Raw genomic sequence first — 19,335 nt, 5'->3', positions numbered from 1 at the left:
TCACTACACTTTACCAAGTGAAGAGCACCAAGACACCCCAGTACAACCCCAAAAAGCTGAAAGAAAAAGATGGCACCCAGCTGTGGAATGAAAAGAGAGCTTTGCAGGTTCGCCTGCCTCCCCCTTCCACACGTTTGTGTTGCAACAGCCCTGCGCCTGCAGCCAGCGAGCAAGCACTCACCAGTAAAGGGTAGCCCGCCCCATCCAAAGGCAATTGCTGTGTACGTGGAAAGCACTGAATGTTTATATGTTGGCATATGTATATGCATTTCTGCTGTTCAGGTGGCCATGCTGGCTGGCTGCTCTCATCTCTGCTACTGGAAATCCAGGAGAGAAGCAAGATGAAAACTGCTACTCAGATGCTGAAGAAAATTAATCTGTCTTGCCTATCCTGTATCCCACCCCTTCTAAACTTGCACTGTTGTTTTCCTGTTGATAGTCCCATGGATCTCACACACACTTTGTTTGGACTTAGCAGATACTGTCCCTCCGAGGGCAGCCAGCGGTGCCAGAGCTCCCCACCTGACCGCTTCGGTAGCACCAGGGCACAGCCAGCACCCACCAGCTGCCGTAGGTACTGCCCGAAACCGCACCTCCCTGATGAGGAAGGATCACATCACGCATTTTTTTACACAAACATAAAGTGTCCATCTTTCTGCTGCTTGGAAGAGCATTAGACCCAGCACCAACAAAACGATGCACCCATAGCCTACCCCCACCTCCAGCATGCTCTAAGGTTCAGCTCCACAGAGCTGCATCCCAGTGCTGCTTCCACCACAGCATTTACACTGCATGCAGTGCAAGACCCTACACAAGCCATCCCCAAAGGCCCAGGAAGGTCAAGGCAAAGAAAAATTACAATAGTTTTGCTGAAGAGAATCAGCAGCAGCTCTCACCTTTGCAGAGCTCTCAGCTCCACAGTGCAGCACGTGCTGCAGGCTCGCATCTCCAGTCAATGCAACCCGTGGCAGTTGCACTACACGCTTAGGAACTATCCTCAGCTCCCACTTTTAAATCCAGGCATTAAAAAAAAAATATTTACTTGTCTAATACATGAGAGAATTTCCTCCTACTTCTGTGCATTTATTTAGAATAGACACTAGGGTGTGTTACCAGAGGAACCCCACAAAGCAGCATTCCCTTGTGGTCTTTCTGCAGCTTTTTCTGTGTCATACGGAATTATAAACCCATCCGGTTCCCAGCTGAAGAATGCACAGGCTCCTGTGGCCTTGGGTGGGAGTGCTGTGAGCCCCTGGGCACATTGAGTCCAGAGCCAGAGCTGTCACACCTGATCCGCTGGCTGCCTAAGCCAATGGCCAGGCACTGCCACAGCCCTGGCACAGAAACCCGTCCTTGCAGGAAGAAACGGGCACTAAATGCTCAACAGAGGCACAAAGAGTTGCTTTAGGGCTCTTTTCTTCCCTTTTTAAAGGCTGCAATACAAAACTAAGCCAGAATCAAGTACTTCCCCAGCTCTGTGCAATAATCCTCCTCACCAGTCCCCTATTGCAGACTCATGTTGACTCCACAGTCATGCCCCCTCCTGCCCGCCAGCCACACGCCCTCCGCCAGCAGCCCACTGGTGTTTGCTTCAGTCAGGCTCCGTCACCTGGTCCCTGCATTTGCTGCAGCTCCATGGGGAGCCCCGCAAGCAAAGGCACTCTGATGCCTGCACATGCTAATCGTTAAACTTGTGAAAATCCTACCTCCTGTCAGAAAGATCTCTGGACAACTCAGGTTTTTAATACCACAGAGTCCCACAGATGCAGATGGCCCCGATCTCACCCCTCAGCCCACAAACGGCATGCTGGAGGTTCACTGGCAGAACGGCCCCCAGGGTCTGCAGGGCAGCCTCCACCAGACAGGCACATCTCCCTGCAGCCCTTCCAGAGTAACTAGAAATCGAGGCATAAAACAGATTAAAAAAAAAAAACAACAACAACCAACCAACCAAACAAACAAACAGGAAAAACAAATAAAAAACCAGGAAAACCAAATAAAAAACCAGGAAAAACAAACAGAAAACCACCACCACAACAACAAAGCCCAAAATGTAAGTTTCAAGCAGCCGAGTAACTTTCACTGACCATTCTGTGCTCTCTCCTGCAAAGGCAGCTGTGTGCGCAGGGGCAGGAGGCTGGTCCCGCTACGGGGTCCCTGCCGGCTGAGGGGCTCGGGCTGGGGACGGGGCTGGGGATGGCACCACCACCGCTGGGCATTGCTCACAGCGCAGCTGCCGCGGCGGCACTGCCCTCCCCACGCCGCGGCGTGCCCCCGCGGGCAGCCCTCGCCCGGCTCCCCGCGCCCTCCTTGTCTCTTGCTACAGCCGCTTTGAAGCAAACCAGCGCGGGCCGGTGGTGATGGCACACGGCACGGCTGGCACCGCGCACATGCCTGGCACGGGGGTCAGGCTCCTGGGGAGGTATTTTGGCTTGGGCTCAGGAAAGAACCGAAGATTAAGAGGAGCTGGCATGCCGTGTGGCCACCGCGCTTTCACCAGCCTGGCTGACTCTGTGAGAAATAAGCCCAGATATTAAAAAGGCTGCAGATCTATCACACCCACTGCATCTTAAGAAGGGAGCACAGAGGGGCTGAAAGAAAAGCCACACACAGCACAACTGACACCAGCCTGAAGTCTGTCACATACATTTCTCCTCTCCTTCCTACCATGCACAGCCACACCCTCGGCACTAGTGCCTTGTTTCATCAGGGCTCAGGGCTCACACCACACCTAACTGCAGCCCCTCTCCCAGGATGCACACTCCCATCAGGACAGAAGCTACAGACCATTTCAAGGGAAAAAAGAAAAAAAGAAGAAAAAATAACCCCCCCCCCAAAAAAAAGGAAAAAGAAAAGAAAAGAAAAAAGGAAAAAGGAAAAAGAAAATTTAAAAAAAGGAAAAGGAAAAGGAAAAAGGAAAAAGAAAATTTAAAAAAAGGAAAAGGAAAAGGAAAAGGAAAAAGAAAAGAAAAGAAAAGAAAAGAAAAGAAAAGAAAAGAAAAGAAAAGAAAAGAAAAGAAAAGAAAAGAAAAGAAAAGAAAAGAAAAGAAAAGAAAAGAAAAGAAAAGAAAAGAAAAGAAAAGAAAAGAAAAGAAAAGAAAAGAAAAGAAAAGAAAAGAAAAGAAAAGAAAAGAAAAGAAAAGAAAAGAAAAGAAAAGAAAAGAAAAGAAAAGAAAAGAAAAGAAAAGAAAAGAAAAGAAAAGAAAAGAAAAGAAAAGAAAAGAAAAGAAAAGAAAAGAAAAGAAAAGAAAAGAAAAGAAAAGAAAAGAAAAGGAAAAAAGAAATATGGTAAAGGAAAATCTGGTCTGTTTTTCAAGAAAAGAAATCACAAAAGAAAAGCTTAACAACAAAACAAATCATGCCTCCTAACCCTTCCCTCACCCTGCTGCATAAAAGCCAAAGCAAACTGACTTGCTGCAAAGGAAACACTGTTTTCAAGAAATCTCTGACAAGAATAAAAGGTCACTTCACAGACTTTCCCATCTCCCCCAAGAGTGTGTTTGCTGGCTGAAAGCTCCAAATACAAATACAAAGCTGGGACACAAGGAGACTCACCATGGCAGGAGCTGTTAATCCTGGCTTTGTTCATTGGAAACCGTGGATTAAATGCAGAAAAAAATACCAGCATGACCACTGGCCTCCTTGATCCCCCACCTCAGCCACCCCAGCACCATTCACCCCAGGCAACAGCACTCCTGGCCAAAGACCTTCCCGCAGGCGGTCAGCTGGAGAGCTCCGATTTTTCCATGCGGGACGACTGTACCGAGCTAATAAAATTGACCCTGTCTGCCCAGGCAGCCATCTAATTTCTCGGCAGAAGCAAACAGGACATCCCCGGCGGTGCAAAGGCTGAGCTGTTCCAGCAGCGGGGGTGGGAGCAGGCGGGGAGCACACATGCACGCAGACACGCTGCTTAACTGTTTCCAGCTCTCCGCCAGCGCTGCCCGAGCAGCCGGACACACTTGCTTCCCCCAGAGCAGCCAGTCCGGTGGCCGGGGACGTCCCCTGGAGCAGGGGCACCAGGGAAGCCTGTCCTAGCTGCGGCCGGCCAGCCACAGGGTGCCCATTGCAGCCAGGTGGGTTGCACCTTTCAATTATAATTGAAAAAAATATGTACCCAGATGCTCAAGTGTGAAACTTGGCGCAGGGCTGCGCTTTGCTGGCACCAGGCTCGGGAAGCAGGACCCACCGGGAGTGCACGGCACTGCCCTGCTGGGAGCAAGCAGAGCGACGCCACCAAAGCCCCCTTTCTCAGCCCATCAGACAGCCACTAGCCAAACCACTGACTGTAAAGCCGAGCTGAGGGCTTCCCTTGGCCGGCTGTTTGCCAACAGCGGGAGCCACCCGCCGCTCACAGCCAGGCAGGCCAGCGCGTGTGGATGCAGCCTTTCCCAAGCAGAGGTGACGGGAAGGCTGGGGAACCCAAAAGCATCCATCATAAATTCCCCAGTCCCCCAAGATACCAATGAGGACTAAAAGCTCTGGAAGAAGACGGTTGAGGGACATGAACAGGAGCACCTGCTATCCAAGATACCTAGACTGAGCTGCCTTGTTTTCTACAAATTCATGGTCTGCGCTCAACCCACGGGTGCTCCACCTGGCCCTGGGAGGGCTCCTTCCCTCCATCCAGGCAGGACTCACCCCATGTTTTCAGGCAGACCGAAGCTGAGGAAACAGCAGGGTCCAAGCAAGAAGCTGTGACTGACACAGGATTAGCCTCTGTAACAAGAAGTACACTGCAACCGCACCCCCGAGCCGGGGCTTTTGGCGTAAACAGTTTACAGAATGAGCTGTGAGATCCCCTTGGCTGAGCAGGACCCAGCAGGGGAGACCCTCGGTCCAAAGTGCAGGAGGGGACAGTTGAGAGGAGCAGGCTGGTAAACACATCTGCCAGCAAACCTTGGAAAGGAGCGGGATGAAAACACCCGCACACATGACAGCAAGGGCATCCAGCTGACAACAGCGATCACCCGGCAGATGGGGAGGCGTCTCAGTGGCCATCTAAGTTACCAGCGTCCATGTGTAAAATATCCACCAACGCAGGAGGAGTCAAAAGCCGCTTCCAAATGTGATCTCACATCCCAGCGATGTAGGGAAGTACCGTGCCTCAGAGACAGCAGCGCTGCTGCCCTTCAGCGTGCTTGAACGGAGGGTGCCTTGGCTGTTGCCCACTCCAGCTCACAATATGCACTCCGCCAAAGCTGCTCAGGGATCCCACAAAGCTATTCTGACGTAGCAGGTTAATGAAATCCCTGAACTGAGAGGTCTTGATCCTCTTGGGACTGAAAGCAAGCACTCCTCTTGCAAAGAGAGTATTGCTAAAAGCCAGCAGTGTATTTAGCCAACCAGTAACAAATAAAAACCACATTTCACAGTGCAGAAGACCTTTCTGTGTGCATGTGACAGTGGACACCAAACCCAGCTGATGCCGCAGGTGCAGGCTGGAGCTGCGGGATGGCGGTGGCCAAGGCTGGCTCTCTGCAGGGGACATGCCACCCACACTCATGCCAGCGATGGGGCTGAGTCCCAGCCAGGGCAAGGCGTGCAGGGAGGCACAGGCAGGTGCCACACACGCATCCTGCCCGCTGCAGCACCCTCCCCCCTCAGCAAGTGGAATTTGGTCTGATTCTCCCCAGGAAAAACCTCTTCCACCACTATCACTGGTGGGACCTTCCTGCAATTAATGCTACCGTGGCGCCACAGAAGGAAACCAGACCATTAATTTCCAGCTGCAGCAAAAGAACAGCAGCTGCCTCCTGGGTCTCCAGTCCGCCAACATCTGTAGGTGGGAGAGAAGGGAGGAGAGAGCCTTTGCTGGCTCCAAAGCGATGGGAGAGACAGCCGGGCATCCCCTTATCCAAAGCAAACTGCAATGCTGCCCGGGAGAGGAGGCTGAAAGGGTCCCTGAACTTATAGCTCCTTCTGAGTCACAGAGAAGGTCCCAGTGCCACTGTCCCCTTCACCCCTGGGAGAAAGGCGGAGCTGGCATACCCCATCCAAGGGGCTCCCTGTATGTCCTGGAGAGCTGCTGCCTGGAGAAGCAATGGAAGGGGGCCCCAGGAGAATACCTGGCACAGGGACCTGCAGGTTGGCTTACTAGCTCACGCTTCTCCTTCTCAAGTTGGTCTCCTCCTGGTCTCTCCAAAGGCAGGCTGCAGGATGACTGAAGGAGGGCTGACGTGTTTCCCAGACATAACCTGATGCAGCTGGTAACAAGCTGTATTGATTCAAGCCAAGCTCTCCACTAGGTCGCACCATGGGCTTCAACACCAGGTTCGTTCTTTCTCACCTTGTTTCTTACTCCCAGCGGGAAACAGGATCTGTCTCTCATCCCCTATCAAGGGATACAGCATTGCAAAACATCCCACCCACCCCTCAGCTTGCTTCCTTACACAATGGTAGGTAAGACAGAAAAGGCCAGCGCTAGAGGCAGGACACCAACACAAGGACCACTGTGGTGGCTTCTGCCTTCAAACACAGTTCTGCTCCAAACCCAGGACCCTCCAGACTGAGCTGTCCACACGGGCTGCAGCAGTGATGAAAGCACAGCTAACAAGCCCATAATCATCACAAAGATGTGGAGGTCAGAGTGAAACCTTAGGACAAGGGTGGAACCAGATAGCATGGACCTGAGGTTTACGGAGGTCACCCATGTCAAACAGGAGTCCATGACCCTTGCTCTCTCTTTTTTTCCCTTTCTTCCCATTGGAAGGAGATGGTGTTGGGGCTGGAGTCAAAGCTCAAGGCTTCCTTTTCTTTATGAAGCTAACAGAAGCTGCTGCAGAGAGCAGGCCAACGGACTTTTTGAGAAGTAGTTTTAAAAGATGTCACAGTTGTGCAAAAAGACAAAGGAATATTAAAAAAAAAAAAAAAATCACACAGAAGTTTCCTTGCCAGGAATGTGGGGAATGTCAGGGAATATTACAAAACAGGATGCAAAAGCTGGCCTCAAGCAATGTAATAGACTCATATGCTGGCCTGACAGTCAAGATGCTGAATCCCGATGGAAGACAAACCACGGGAATGACAGACTTGACTTACCTGGCTTGGTCCCCTCTGTCTGTCTCCTGCCAGAGAAGCCAGCACAGCCACCTCTGCCAGCCAGCCCTGTGCCCCTTTCCACGGACATGCCTGCCCACATCCTGCACGCAGCCTCAGACGTGGCCCTGCGTGTGTAGCACAGCATCTCCTGAGGAGCCGAGGTGAGCAAAGCCCCAGGGACACAGCCCAGGGGCGCGCTCACACTGCGGCGGGGGGGCTAAGGATGCACGGGGGGAACTGGACTGGTCTGCAGCCAAAGGATAGTCCTGAATCTCAGACCTCTGCTGTAAGCAATACAAAACGCTTCTCAGAGATGGTTAAAATCACCCTCTGCTTCAGTTCTGTTAATTAACCAAGTACTTCCCAGACTTCCAAGGCATTTAACAGGCACATGAGCTCACACCCCCCTGCACAGCTATTCTGGCTCAAGGGAAGCGATGACGCTGAGTGCATCCGAGTCACTGCTTGCGGCTGCAGACAGCAAGGTCAGAAGCAGAGGAGGACCTCCCCCGGGTCAGGCCAAGGAGAAGCCCATGGGTTACAAGACAGCAGGAAGCCCTAATTGAACACACCAACTGTTGCAGCAGCAGCATTAAGAAAACAGGCCAGTTACTGGCAAAGCAGCGCCTTTTTGCAGGAACAGGCATGTTTTTTTCCAGCTTCCCTTCCACATGAAAGCCCCTGTGGAAGTGAAAAAAGCATTGTCACAGCAAGACCTACTTGGGGGTTTTCTTGCCTGACTGAATATCGCCCCAACAGCACAATGGTCTCGCTTGTGCTCGCAGCTGGACACAGCAAGGATGAGCCTGCTGCTAACGGGAAACAAATTCCCCTCCTGATGATGGGCTTATGCACAGGGCTGATGGAGGCTCCAGCCCGCATCTGATGCTTTCTAGGTGTTACACTAGGAAAACTTTGCCCTACAGACAATTGTACTGGAATATTCACCTGTGATCACACATGGAGGAAACTCTCCAACAAAACTTCTGCTGCAGGGCCATGCAGGCTGCAGGAACCCCAGTCTCCCCATCACTGTGGAGCGGGAGGACCAAAGCAAAGGCTGTCCTCATGGTGCTCACCCAGGTCTTCTTGGCCAGCAGGAAACCAGCCAGGAAGAGCCCTCCCCAGGGCTCAAAACCCGTACAGCCATGTGTTGCAGGGTGAGGGACCTCAGCAGCATCATCCCCCTCCCTGCACCTCAGAGGGGCTGCCCATTCCCGGGGCCCCTCAGGACCGCCTCAGTCCCACGCTTAAGATGCTTTGCACGGCAGTATTTTACACATGTAAACTTCCCCAGCAGTCATCTTTGCATCCTTCAGAACAACTCTTCAAAATGTTTATGTCTTCTTGAGCAAGCATTACTTTTCAGTCTCACTAGCGTGCGGCAATTCTCCTGTTGACGTTTCTCAGGCAACCTTTGCCTCAGAAAACCTCTACCTTAGAGCTGAGGTTAGCGTCATTTGTGGTAAATCAATCGGCTCACATCCTTCTAAACCTCATCTATGTCTATTTTTATGAGTCATTGATTTTGAACTCGCACATGCCATGTTTTCTGAAGGGACTCAAAGCCCTTAATTAACACTCGGCTTTTACCAGTGGTTAGAAAAACCAAGTGCTGAGTTGCTTTGAAACAGCAGGCTGTGAAAGCCTCTAGTCCCATCCCTTTGCAACAGGCTAGCCCGGCACACCAGCCATCCTGGTCAGCATCTTCAGGGGGCAGGCAGCACCCGCCCACCAGCCACCACAGCCTTTTGCTATCCAGCCCCATCTGAGCCAGCCTGTACCTTGCTCTTGCCCCCAAAAAATGCATGTTCCAGTGCCTGGATTCATGGATGCATGGCTGCTCACCTATGCGCCGCTGAGCGAGCTAAAGCGGCATGCACACAGACAGGCATGCTCCAAGATCCTGCCCGGCAGGCAGGATGGCACGCACGGACGCACACACATGTGCAGGGTGATATGACCCATGACCGCTGCACTGAAGGACTCACTGCTCTTGCCTGCCAGCTGCTCACGGAGCATTCTGTCCCTACCTGCCAGCAGCCTGCCTGCAGAGCTGCGGAGGGTCACAATGTGCCTCCTGGCTAAGACCACCAAGCCAGAGCAGAGGAGCTGATCTTTGCTCTCCCTGGCTTTCCAGAGCATTCCTGGACAGAGGCGTGGGATATGGCATCTCCTCCCACTTCCACTGCAGAATGCTGGTGTGCCCATCCCCACGCCGGGACCTGCCGCTGGCACCAGAGGGACGCACAGCACTGCTTGGCACAGGCAGGTGGGGCTTTCTCTGCCATCCCCACCTGCACTCCTGGGAAGCAGCACACAGCACCCTTCCCACCCTGCACCTGCCGAGGTGGAGAGGGCTGGAGATGAGCAGAATCCCTTTCTGCCCTTCATTTTCCCCCACACAACCTGCAGCTTGCACACTCACAGTTTTTTTGCCCCAAGAAGGGTCTAAGGTGTACCAAGTGCTGGTTCAGGCCATCCCTCAAAACTGCACTGCTGAAGGTCTCAATGCAGCCCCCCACTCACCCTGCCAGAGGATGCCATCCCAACGCAAGAGGGTAGGATTAGTGGTTGGTCTCCTGCTCTCTGCCACAACCTTGACTACTGATTTACACCACCAGCATCGTCAGGCAGGTCAAGCCACGCTTGCCAGGCTCAGTTTCCCTGATATGCTCTCCTTCTCTGCAAGCCCTGCCTGCTGTTGCTCTTTTCCCCTCTGGACAAGGAGCCATTACCAGATAAATTACATGTGCCCACCGGCTGGGCCAGAGAGATAACAAGGCAGTAACCAGGAGGGAGGTGCTGGCAGCCACTGGCAGCAGGCAGGATATGCCCTACCAGCTGCTGGCACCTCTGCACCACGGCAGGGCCATGGCACCGACCCTGGGCAGGAAAGCAGCTGCAGCGGCCGTGGGCAGGAACTCACTGGCAGCCCATGGTTCCCCCTGCCCACAGCCAGCACAGCCTGGCTCCAGGCAAAGCCAGAGATGGGAGCAAGGGGAGCGGCCACTAGTGCATCGTTTAATGCCCCGGTGGGCTCAGGAGCCTGGCCAAGAAACAAGAGTGCCTCAATAATCCACAAAACACAGACTTACACAACATCGAGATGTATTTATCCGTGCTATCTCCACGCTGCCAGGAGCCATTTACAAGCACAGCTCCTGTTCAAGGAGTGGCACATGTACCCCCAGACAGCAGGTGAAGCAGTTGGGCAGGTGTAGCCCAAGGACACTGGAGATCTCCGTGTTCATTTGCAATACGGAGGCTTCAAGGCCCAAAAGGTGCCCCATCCTGACCCAGAGCTGGGCACCTGGGGAAGGCTGGCCCTGCCAAGACAGATGTTTGCAATTCGCCATGTTTTCCTCCTCACTATGGAGACAAAAGATAAAGTGTCGGTGAACTTATCAGATACTATTCATTGAGACTTCTGACCTCATTACCCTCTGCCTTCTCTGATGGCCGTGGCCAAAGAAATAGAGGTGCGAGGCATGGGCTCCTTTCACAGGACCCTGCCTGAGCAACCTCAGCCCGCCACCTCAAAGCGAGAGGTGCCACCCCAAAGCACAGCTCTGATGGGGCAGGGAAGAAGGGGCAGAGGTATAGGCTGCCATCACAGAGTGAAGGGCTCACTCAGGGTTTGCATAGCTGAGAAGGGGGCAGGAAGGAAAAACGTCAAACCGCAGAGCTCTGCCAAGTGCTTGGTGCTGCTTCCGCCAGTATTTTGCAGAACTTAATTAATGAGCAAACATCTGTGGCTCCACATCCCGTAAAGAATATTCACAAAAAAAGCTCCACTTAGGAAAAAAAAAATTAATTAAAAAGAAATAAATCACTGCTTCTCAAGCAGGTGGGAAAGCTGTGGAGAACAAGAGCAGGAGAGGCAGGCATCGCTGGCACGGGCTGCAGTGGCAGCAGGATGGCTGTGCCTGAGCTCCAGGGACAGCATGACCCCCGCCACGGCTTCCTGCGCTGGAGGAAGAGGTCTGGGGCACACCCAGCTCCTCTCAAAACAGGCTCTACGGAAAGAGAAAGGCAATCCACCAAAAATTCACCTTCAGCCAAGTCCCAGCCTGCCTGCACCCTCCTGATGCCCAGAACCCTTCAACCACTCGCAGCCTGCTCATGCTGCAGGCCACGTACCGCGCTCTGCCAAGTTCAAGGTCACGGCTAACAGCACCCATGCGCCCAGGGAATGGAGCATGAGGCACAAAAGCTTCAGCTTATCAGCAAGCTCTGACTTTCCTCTTTCTTGAGCACATCAATTCCATGCTACATGTCCTATCATCACCACAGGGATCTCTCCCAGCGCCTGGGGACTGATCAAGGAGGGCAGGATGGGGAATGACATGAGCACCTCACCCATCTCTTTGAACCTGCATGCCAGAGCAGGAGCGTGCTTTCCACTAGACACAAACACCCTCACTCAAGCCCTTCAGCTGCAAGAGCACCCCTAATAACTACCCACCTTCATCTCAGCATCACTTCTGGTGGTAAGGCACCCAGAGGACAGCAGCAGAAGAGCAGAGGACCATGCGGACCTCTTCACTTCCTCCTGCTCCTCTGTGTGGGTAACTGACTGCAGGCTCGGTGGCTCTCCACCAAACAGCCCCAGGTCTCCCATTCCCGGTGACAACTGAACATCTTTAATAAAATAAATAAAACAATTCCATTCTTTCCAATGCTTCCCATGTCATGTTTTGCAGAAATACCCTGCACCAGTGCAAGGAATGCCTGTGGCTGCGGAGATGAGCCCTCGGTGGGCTCTCCATCCAGCCCCCACAGCCCACCACAGCAGCACCCTCCGGCAGGCACCTGCAGGTACATCTACAAACCCTCTCTCTCTGCCGTGCCTATGAAAGACTTAAAAGTTACACCACTTCTTTTGTGTGGGAGTAACCCTCATCACACCAACCAGCACCACCTGATGTTATTTACCTTCTCCTCCCTGGCTCCTTCCCCTTTTGCAGTCTGGATGCCAACCATCAGACCAGCACCTGTCTTTGTACCTGGCCTGGCACAAGATGATGCTGGATTGCAGCTGAAATTTGAAAGAGTGGTGCTGGTAACAGTGTTGTATTTTGCAACTGCTCTCCATGCTGAGTATCATCTCCATTTCAACAGCAGGCACCCGGTCACACGCCCCAGGGGCTGAATCCCATTCAAACATATGGGATCCTACTGGCACGTATCAGCAAGGTGGGTATCTGGAGCATGTACTTGATGTGTGTTCAAGCAGAAACGGTACCAACTGGATGCTCCAGACAGAGTCTTGCTGGAAGAGTGGGCACATACTGGAAAACCAGAGCATCCCTTGCTGGAGCAGCAGCCATCCAAGCCAACACCCCAGCAGCAGCCTCACAGCAAGCACGCTGCCTTGTTAACCTGTGCAAAGAGGCAGCCTCCAGCCAGCCCCACAAACACTTTTGGAGGCTATCTACAGAATACCAGTGTTCCCAGTTCAGCTTTTTCAGACTGCCTCATAGTCAGCAGCATTTTGTGGCTGGGACCACCGCTCCTCGGGTTGCCGGAGCAGAGCGACACTACCAGTGGCCCCAACAGAGATGGGGCTGGGAGCCAAGGCGAAACAATGGAAACCATTTACAGAGCAGGAAGCTGCATCTGCTGGATGAAACGCTATCTTCAAACAAGACGTGTTTGGATAACTCCAGTTTCATAACTCGTTTCTTCCAATGTTAGGAAATCACAGTAATAAAAAGAAAACAAAATAGGGGAGAAGAAACTTGGCAGGGGGAACAACGGAAGAACAGCTTCAACCACAGTGCTGCCTCGGAGGTGAGCCCACAGGGGCGGCGGGGCTCCAAGGACCTTGCACAAGAACCAAGGTCTGATCAAATATCAACAGGAAAAGAGTTAAACCTGCACTACAGGCATCAAGAGCACAGTAAATTTTCATTATTTTCTCTATTACCACATCTCCTTGATTGTTTTTGGTTTTAATGGGACTCAGCCACCTTGGGAGAGGGAACAGAATTAACCAAAGGTCAGAATTTGGGGTCCAGCAGCACTTAATCTTCATCATCTTAAAGGTAATGGAAGGGATGGTCTTAAAGGGGTGGAAGGGGATGACATCACCTTTTCTTGGCATTGACCACTTCTCGGGCACAGACAGACAGCTGTTTTCTGGTGTTAGCAGTGCTGAATCACAGCAAAGATCAACCTGCCTGCTCCTTAAATTCCTAATGCTAACCTAAAAACCCTACAGACACTAGAAAAGGACTTAACAGTGTTTTAGTAGGTCACTACTTAGCAGGGAGAAGCAACAAGAGGGAAGACAAACACAAAGCTGCTTAGCTCCAAGCCCAAGGCAGCTGCTCTCTGACCCAGCACAACATAAATTCCCACCAGAGCTGCTGCCTGAGCAGATGACTCGGATCCTTACCCCAAATCCTGCTCCCAGCTCGGGGCAGCTTAATTTCCAGAGCATGCAGCTCCTCTCTGATGTTTTTTGCAGACAAAGGAACAGCCAACACTCACTCTCCATCACCCCGCGAGGTGGAGGGGAGCAGCCAGCCCGTGCTGGGGTGCATCACCCCGTGGTTCAGCTGCACCACAGCAGCTGGCACAGCACAGCACCCAAGCACATCCCCGAGCAGAGAATCCCCCTGCATGGGAACCACATTTTGCAGAGGAACAGGGTGCACCCACTTGGCCACCTGCCCTGTGCAGCCCCCACGCTGGGCACTAGCCCCTGGCTCCCAAATGCACTGAGGGGGCACACCAGCCACAAGAACAAGGCGGGGGATCGGTAATGGGATTTTGTTCTTATATTTAAACACTGAGGCTTTAATGTAAAGCAGGGCTTGCTGCACCACTGACAGCTTCATGCCCTCCTCTTCACTCCGAGCCATCAGTGCAAACAGGTGTTTTGGGTCCCTGACACCCCGCACACGCTGGCAGAGCTGCCAGGGGCCAGGAACCCACTCCTCGCTTGCTCCGACGGCTGGTCCCACGGCCACTGCTCCCATGGCTGGCACCTCAAACAATTTGGGACAAGGAGCCAAAAGCTGAGGTCACTCGGCTCAGGCTACCAGACCCCTCCTCAGCACCCACCTCCTCTCCCCACCCTCCCCAGTCCAAATATAAACTTGCTTACAGGAAATGCCTTAAAGAAAAGGCACCTCCCTGAGTCCCGGAGAATGCCCAGAAAATAAACTGTCTCTGGACATGAAGGAAATGACTTTTTTTTAAAAAAAAAAAAATCACACTGCAAAGCAGCTTTAACCTTTTCAGTCCCTGCTGCAAACTCAGCCACCCTCATGCCTCAGGGAATTTCGAGGTGTGTGTGCTCCGGATTGGCAACATGAGAGGAGACTCCTGCCAGAGGTCCCTGTGTCCTTGCAGCATGACCAGGTCTTGAGCAAAAATGGTCCAAAACCCATAATCCAAATGCAAACTCTTTTCTGATATGGAGAGCACTGGACCCTCAGAACAGGCTCATAGCCTGGGACCTACTCTTAATTTCCACAGAATCACAGGATGGTCAGGGTGGGAAGGGACCTCTCGAGACCATCTAGTCCAACCCCCTGCTAAAGCAGGTTCTCCTAGAGCAGGCTGCACAGGATCGTGTCCAGACCAGCCCCCACATTCCCGGCAACACCAGCCTCCACACCCAGCAGCTCCTGCCCCATGCAGGCATAGCACTGCATCTGGTCCAGCCGGGCTGGGGAGCAAAGCGACATACGGAGGCTTAGGAAGTAAAATACTGGTTTCATACCAACACCCCTACACAAAATACAAGAAAGAAAAAAGAGAAGAAAGTCAGGAAATCCAGGACACAGAGAGGTGTCTGTCTCAAAACAGTCAGTCAAGGAGGCTCCAAAGCAAACAGCCCAGTGCAGGGAGAAGAGCTCACCCTCCCGGTCCCTCCTGGGGACCCAGGACAGTGCTGCAGCAGAGGGAGCATCTGGCATCCCGGGAAAGCCCTCCGACCAACGCGCTGCCACAGCACTGCCATGGGCACAGGCACTGCCAGGGCTGCCAGAGCGGAAGTGTTATGGGGCAGGAGCAATACATAAAACTCAGTGGCAGGATTCAGTAGTGTCCGATATTCAGAGGTCACAATCTGCAGAGAAGGCAATTCTGTTCTCTCTCTTCTACAGAGGAGACAGCTGAGGCAAAGCCTCTCCTGAAGCAGTGTCAGGAGCAAAGCCAAGAGCACGGCACAGCTCCCTGCATTCACAAAAGCCCTTCCCTTGTCATTGGACTGCAATGCCTCCCTAAGAGTGCCCCTTAAAAAATGTATACTCAGGGCTTTAAGTCTCAGATGCACGAAGTAGTTTGATACAATTCAGCTGCTGCTGCAAAATGCCTAAAATACTTGTTGTGGTTTTTGTTGGGGGTTTTTTGGTTGGTTTTTTTTTGAATGGCAGCAGCATTGGAAAAGTCATGCTGCAGAGGTGTGTGCAGGCCCTGGGCGTGGGAAAGGAAAGCAGCAGGGTCAGCTTCCACTTGGCTGGAAAGCAAGCGTCCGTCCGGAGCACAAGTCAAAGGTTCAGCAGGAGATCACACTTGCCTCCTGAGAAGAGGGTCAATTTCTGCTCAGCCCCTGGGCTTTTTGCCTGGTGTATTGAGGTACCCAGTGTGAATAACCCTGATGCCCACAGGAGGAGAGCCTGCATGAGCTGGCAGTCATCCTGGAGAGCAGCAACAAGTGCTTTGGAGAGCTCTGCAGCAGAAGGATGCTTCTGCAAACAGGGTCCAGGAGAGCAGGGTTGTTACTCTGGCTCTGCCAAGACAAGCTGTGCAAGGCAATCCAGAGATCAAGTAAGCATTTTGGTACCTAAAGCCTCTGGAGATGCCCCCACAGAAGGTGTTAGGAAGAGCAAATCAGACAGCAGATGTTGGCAGTTTCTAGGATGGATGTCTCAGGCAGCTGAAATCTGCAATATCTGCTGGACAAACCAGCGGAGCTCCCCAGCGCTCTCACCGCTGTGCTGTGCCTGGTATGCATTTAACTGGGACAAAAAAAGCCCCTCTCAATTGAAGTGGTCTTCACAGCAAAACCACTGCATGTGCTGGTCACTGCTGCCAGCAGCAACATGGCAGGTGGGGTTTCACCTCCCTCAGCCTTCAGGGATGGGGAGCTGCGGCATCGGCCGAGAGCCCCCACTGCTGCCACAGGGATTTGGGATGCTGCTGCCGCTGCCCCATCACTAACCGCTTGGCCCCACATCCCCGGCATCCCAGCACCCGCATTGCCAGCACACACCCTGCACCTCAGCCAAGCAGCTCGGGCATCTCACCAGCAGGGACCCACACCAGCAGGGACCTTTGCCAGCCGCGGGCTCCGTGCCACACACGGGTACCCCTGCCAAGGGACAGCAACTCCCATCAGATGGTGCGAGCGGCCGGGGAGGAAACACTGCAACGTCCTACAGCAGCTCTTGTAAATCATTTATTTGGATATCAGCTTAATTTCTGCAGCCCACCTGCCACACTCCCGGTCCCATTTCAGGATGGCCACAACACAGCACTCATCCGTCCTGCTGACAGGATGAGGCCCTGGGAAGACACAGCAAACACGCAGGTACCTTCCTCTGCGACTCCCAGGCAGCTACTGCCAAGCTGGCCATAGACAGAAGATTTATGCACCACAGAAACTAACGAGGCCATGTAACTGTCCAGCGAGAAACATTTCCTGCTCCAAATTAGCAACAAAAGATCAGAATCGGAAGCATTTGTAATGGAAGATAAAAAGATTTGGAGATGGGCGCAAGGATGCTGAATGAAACCAAGAGGGGGGATAAAACGCTGGCTTTGCTGCGACCCATGAAAGGCAATGCTCAGTCTCCCATTGGCAGGAGAAGCGTCCCTGGGCCGGAGGGGAACAGGAGGTGGCTGAGGGGACCCAGGCAGGGAAATGGGGCACCCCAGCACATGGCAGGTACCGACGACCTGTTTTCTCATACACACAATCTCAAGCACATCTAAGTGCTTCAAACATTGGGTTTTTTAGAAGCCCTGCATTTTAAGCTGGGAAAGAACCACTGCTTCCTAAATTCTTGCTGCTCCTGAGACAGCACCACAGCTCCCAGGACTTCATCCCAGGAGAAATCACACAGACAGTTCATGCACAGCCCCAGGCACTGAGGCTGGTGCATGCCCGAGCCCAGGAGGCTCACAGCAGCAGCTCTCACCAGCCAGCAGCCTCCCCAGGAGGTTTGCTCAGGAAGGCATCTAGCAGCCATGTGGCAATTCTCTGCCTGGGAAAACACAGCTGAAACACTGGCCCTGGCTGCCCAGATGTCCTGCTCTTGCCCAATGACACTGACGAAACAAGATCAAGTGTGCTCTGAGTCACTCTTGAGTGTCACTGTCCCACAGCCTTGTGACACCTTTGCCTGCAGCCATTTCCAGTTTCACTGGGAGCAGCAGACGGACCCCCAGCTGCCCCTCACCAGACCCCCGCCCCTCAAGCAAACCAGTGCCAGCAGCCCCAGGACCTTCCTCCCCAGCCCGACCTGCTGCCCACAAGCCCAGCCTTTAGCTTGCAGCTATGCTTCATCCTCTTCAGTCCTTTCCTTTTTTTCCTTCCTTTTTTCTTCAAACGCTCACTTTCTTGTCATCTCTACCTCTGCTTCCTGCCCCAGCCCCAGGCCGAGCTGCCAGCTGCCAGCCACCCCATTCCGCAGACACGCGTCCTGGGTGGGAAGGCAGGAGGGGCAGGAGGAAGGGGGACAAGTCCCCCAGCCCCTCTGCTTCAACCCTGCACTGCCCACAGTCGCAGGGGAAGCTCGCAGCTCAGGGACGGATCCCTCCACACCTGCAGATTTATTGCCCCTGCTCCACAAACACCCGCCTTCCAGCTGGCAGCCGTTGGTTTGACCCCCAAAACATCTGGCAGCACCGCAGCTGGAGCACCCGGCGAGGGGTGCAGAGGGAGCGTTCCATTGCCATTCCTAGAAGGAATGGGGGGAGAGCATGACTCCTCTGTGCTGCACCAGGGAAACAGGCCATTCAGAAACTGAACTTGTGCCCTGCACAGCACCAAAAACACTCTTACAAAATTGGGGGGGGGGTGGGCAGAGAAGGGGAATAGGAACCCCATCATGATGTACCTTTGCAAATAAATTGTCAGTGAGCAGTGACGGACTTGCGGGTCCAAAGCACTCTCTCCCACTGCCACCCACCCACACTCACCTGCACAGGCAGCGTGGGGTCCTTAAATAGTGATATTAATCACTTGTGCCCCAACGAGCTTTGAAGGCTGGCATCACAGCCAGCTCCCAAGGGGCACAGCAAGCCCGTGACCAGCCCAGGAGGAGCAGGCTCCCTGCAGGTCCCGCATGCACATGTTGCCATCAGATGCTTTTCACTCCCAGATAAAGGGCAGGAAATCCCCCGGCACATCCGGGCCTGGGCTGGGCCCCTCGGTTCAGAGCCACCATACTCCTGCTCCCAATTAAGCAACGGGAGGCCCAGGCCTTGGCTGCAGGGTCCATGGAAATCCAGATGTTCACACAAGACCACGCTGCCTGCCCCGGGAGCCAGCTGTTCTGGGATTTATCCTGGCCACCCATCAGCCTGGGCACTATCATCACATTGGATGGCAATGGCAGAGCACAAGCACACCTTGCTGAAGGCTTGTCCCCTCCTGCAGCATCCTGGGCTGTGACACTGTGCACCTCTGCCCAGGTGTCCCAAGGCAGGCAGCCTGGCTGGGGCAAAAACAGCGCTTCATGAGGCTGAGCAGAGACCCCTCACTGCTGCTGTGGGGCTCAGCCCCCAGCTGCTGCCCCTGCTCCTGCTCTCACTTCACACACAGGTCAGTGGACCCGGGGTTGGCATCACACCTATCTCGATGACTGCCCCAAACTCTCACTGCTGTCCCTGCTCCGAGCACAGTGTTTGCAGTCGCAGCAGTGAGAGGTTTCTCGCTGGCTGAGTTCCCTGCAAAGCCTGCACGACTGCTAGACCCAGCTCAGAGAGACTCTGCTAGGGACCAGCCTGCACCTCAGCAGCTGCATCTCACGTACACCAGCTGTGACACCAAACCACAGCCAGGACCTGCCTGGCCAGTGGGTTTTGGTAGCCCCGAGCTCCCCCTGACCAGCAGCAACAATCTGTGACACAGACCAGGACATCTCAGGGGGACCTGCGAGACAGACACTGGGGAAGCCACAGTAGGGGACAGCTGAGCTCAGCCATGGGACAGCACAAGGAACCCAAGCTGGATATGTGCCTCCATGCAGCAGGACACCAAACAGCTGAGCCCACTGGGGAAGGTCCCCCAAGATGCTGCGCTCATTAAGGCCAGTTCCCAGCACCAGC

At 53.5% G+C, this 19,335-nt stretch overlaps 1 protein-coding gene across 6 annotated transcripts in view; it reads right to left on the bottom strand.

Annotated features, from left to right (window-relative positions):
* STARD8 (StAR related lipid transfer domain containing 8) overlaps positions 1-19,335 on the bottom strand; it is a 57,437-nt gene that overhangs the window by 22,596 nt on the left and 15,506 nt on the right. For 2 of the 6 annotated variants that reach the window (XM_056359855.1, XM_056359856.1), the window contains exon 1: positions 3,556-4,040. The exons of 2 other annotated variants lie outside the window; for them this stretch is intronic. In XM_056359855.1, the coding sequence (XP_056215830.1) occupies positions 3,556-3,628 (73 nt within the window). In that variant the 5' untranslated portion in view covers positions 3,629-4,040. Of the gene's footprint in view, positions 1-2,087; positions 2,273-3,555; positions 4,041-7,041; positions 7,156-19,335 lie in introns of those variants that run through there. 2 more of the 6 variants (XM_056359853.1, XM_056359857.1) reach the window with 2 other exon arrangements.

The sequence above is a fragment of the Falco biarmicus genome, chromosome 14 (genome assembly GCF_023638135.1).
Source record: "Falco biarmicus isolate bFalBia1 chromosome 14, bFalBia1.pri, whole genome shotgun sequence".
Taxonomy (NCBI): domain Eukaryota; kingdom Metazoa; phylum Chordata; class Aves; order Falconiformes; family Falconidae; genus Falco; species Falco biarmicus.
The sequence above is the reverse complement of the archived record's forward strand: the minus strand, read 5'-3'. Positions and strand labels throughout refer to the sequence as shown.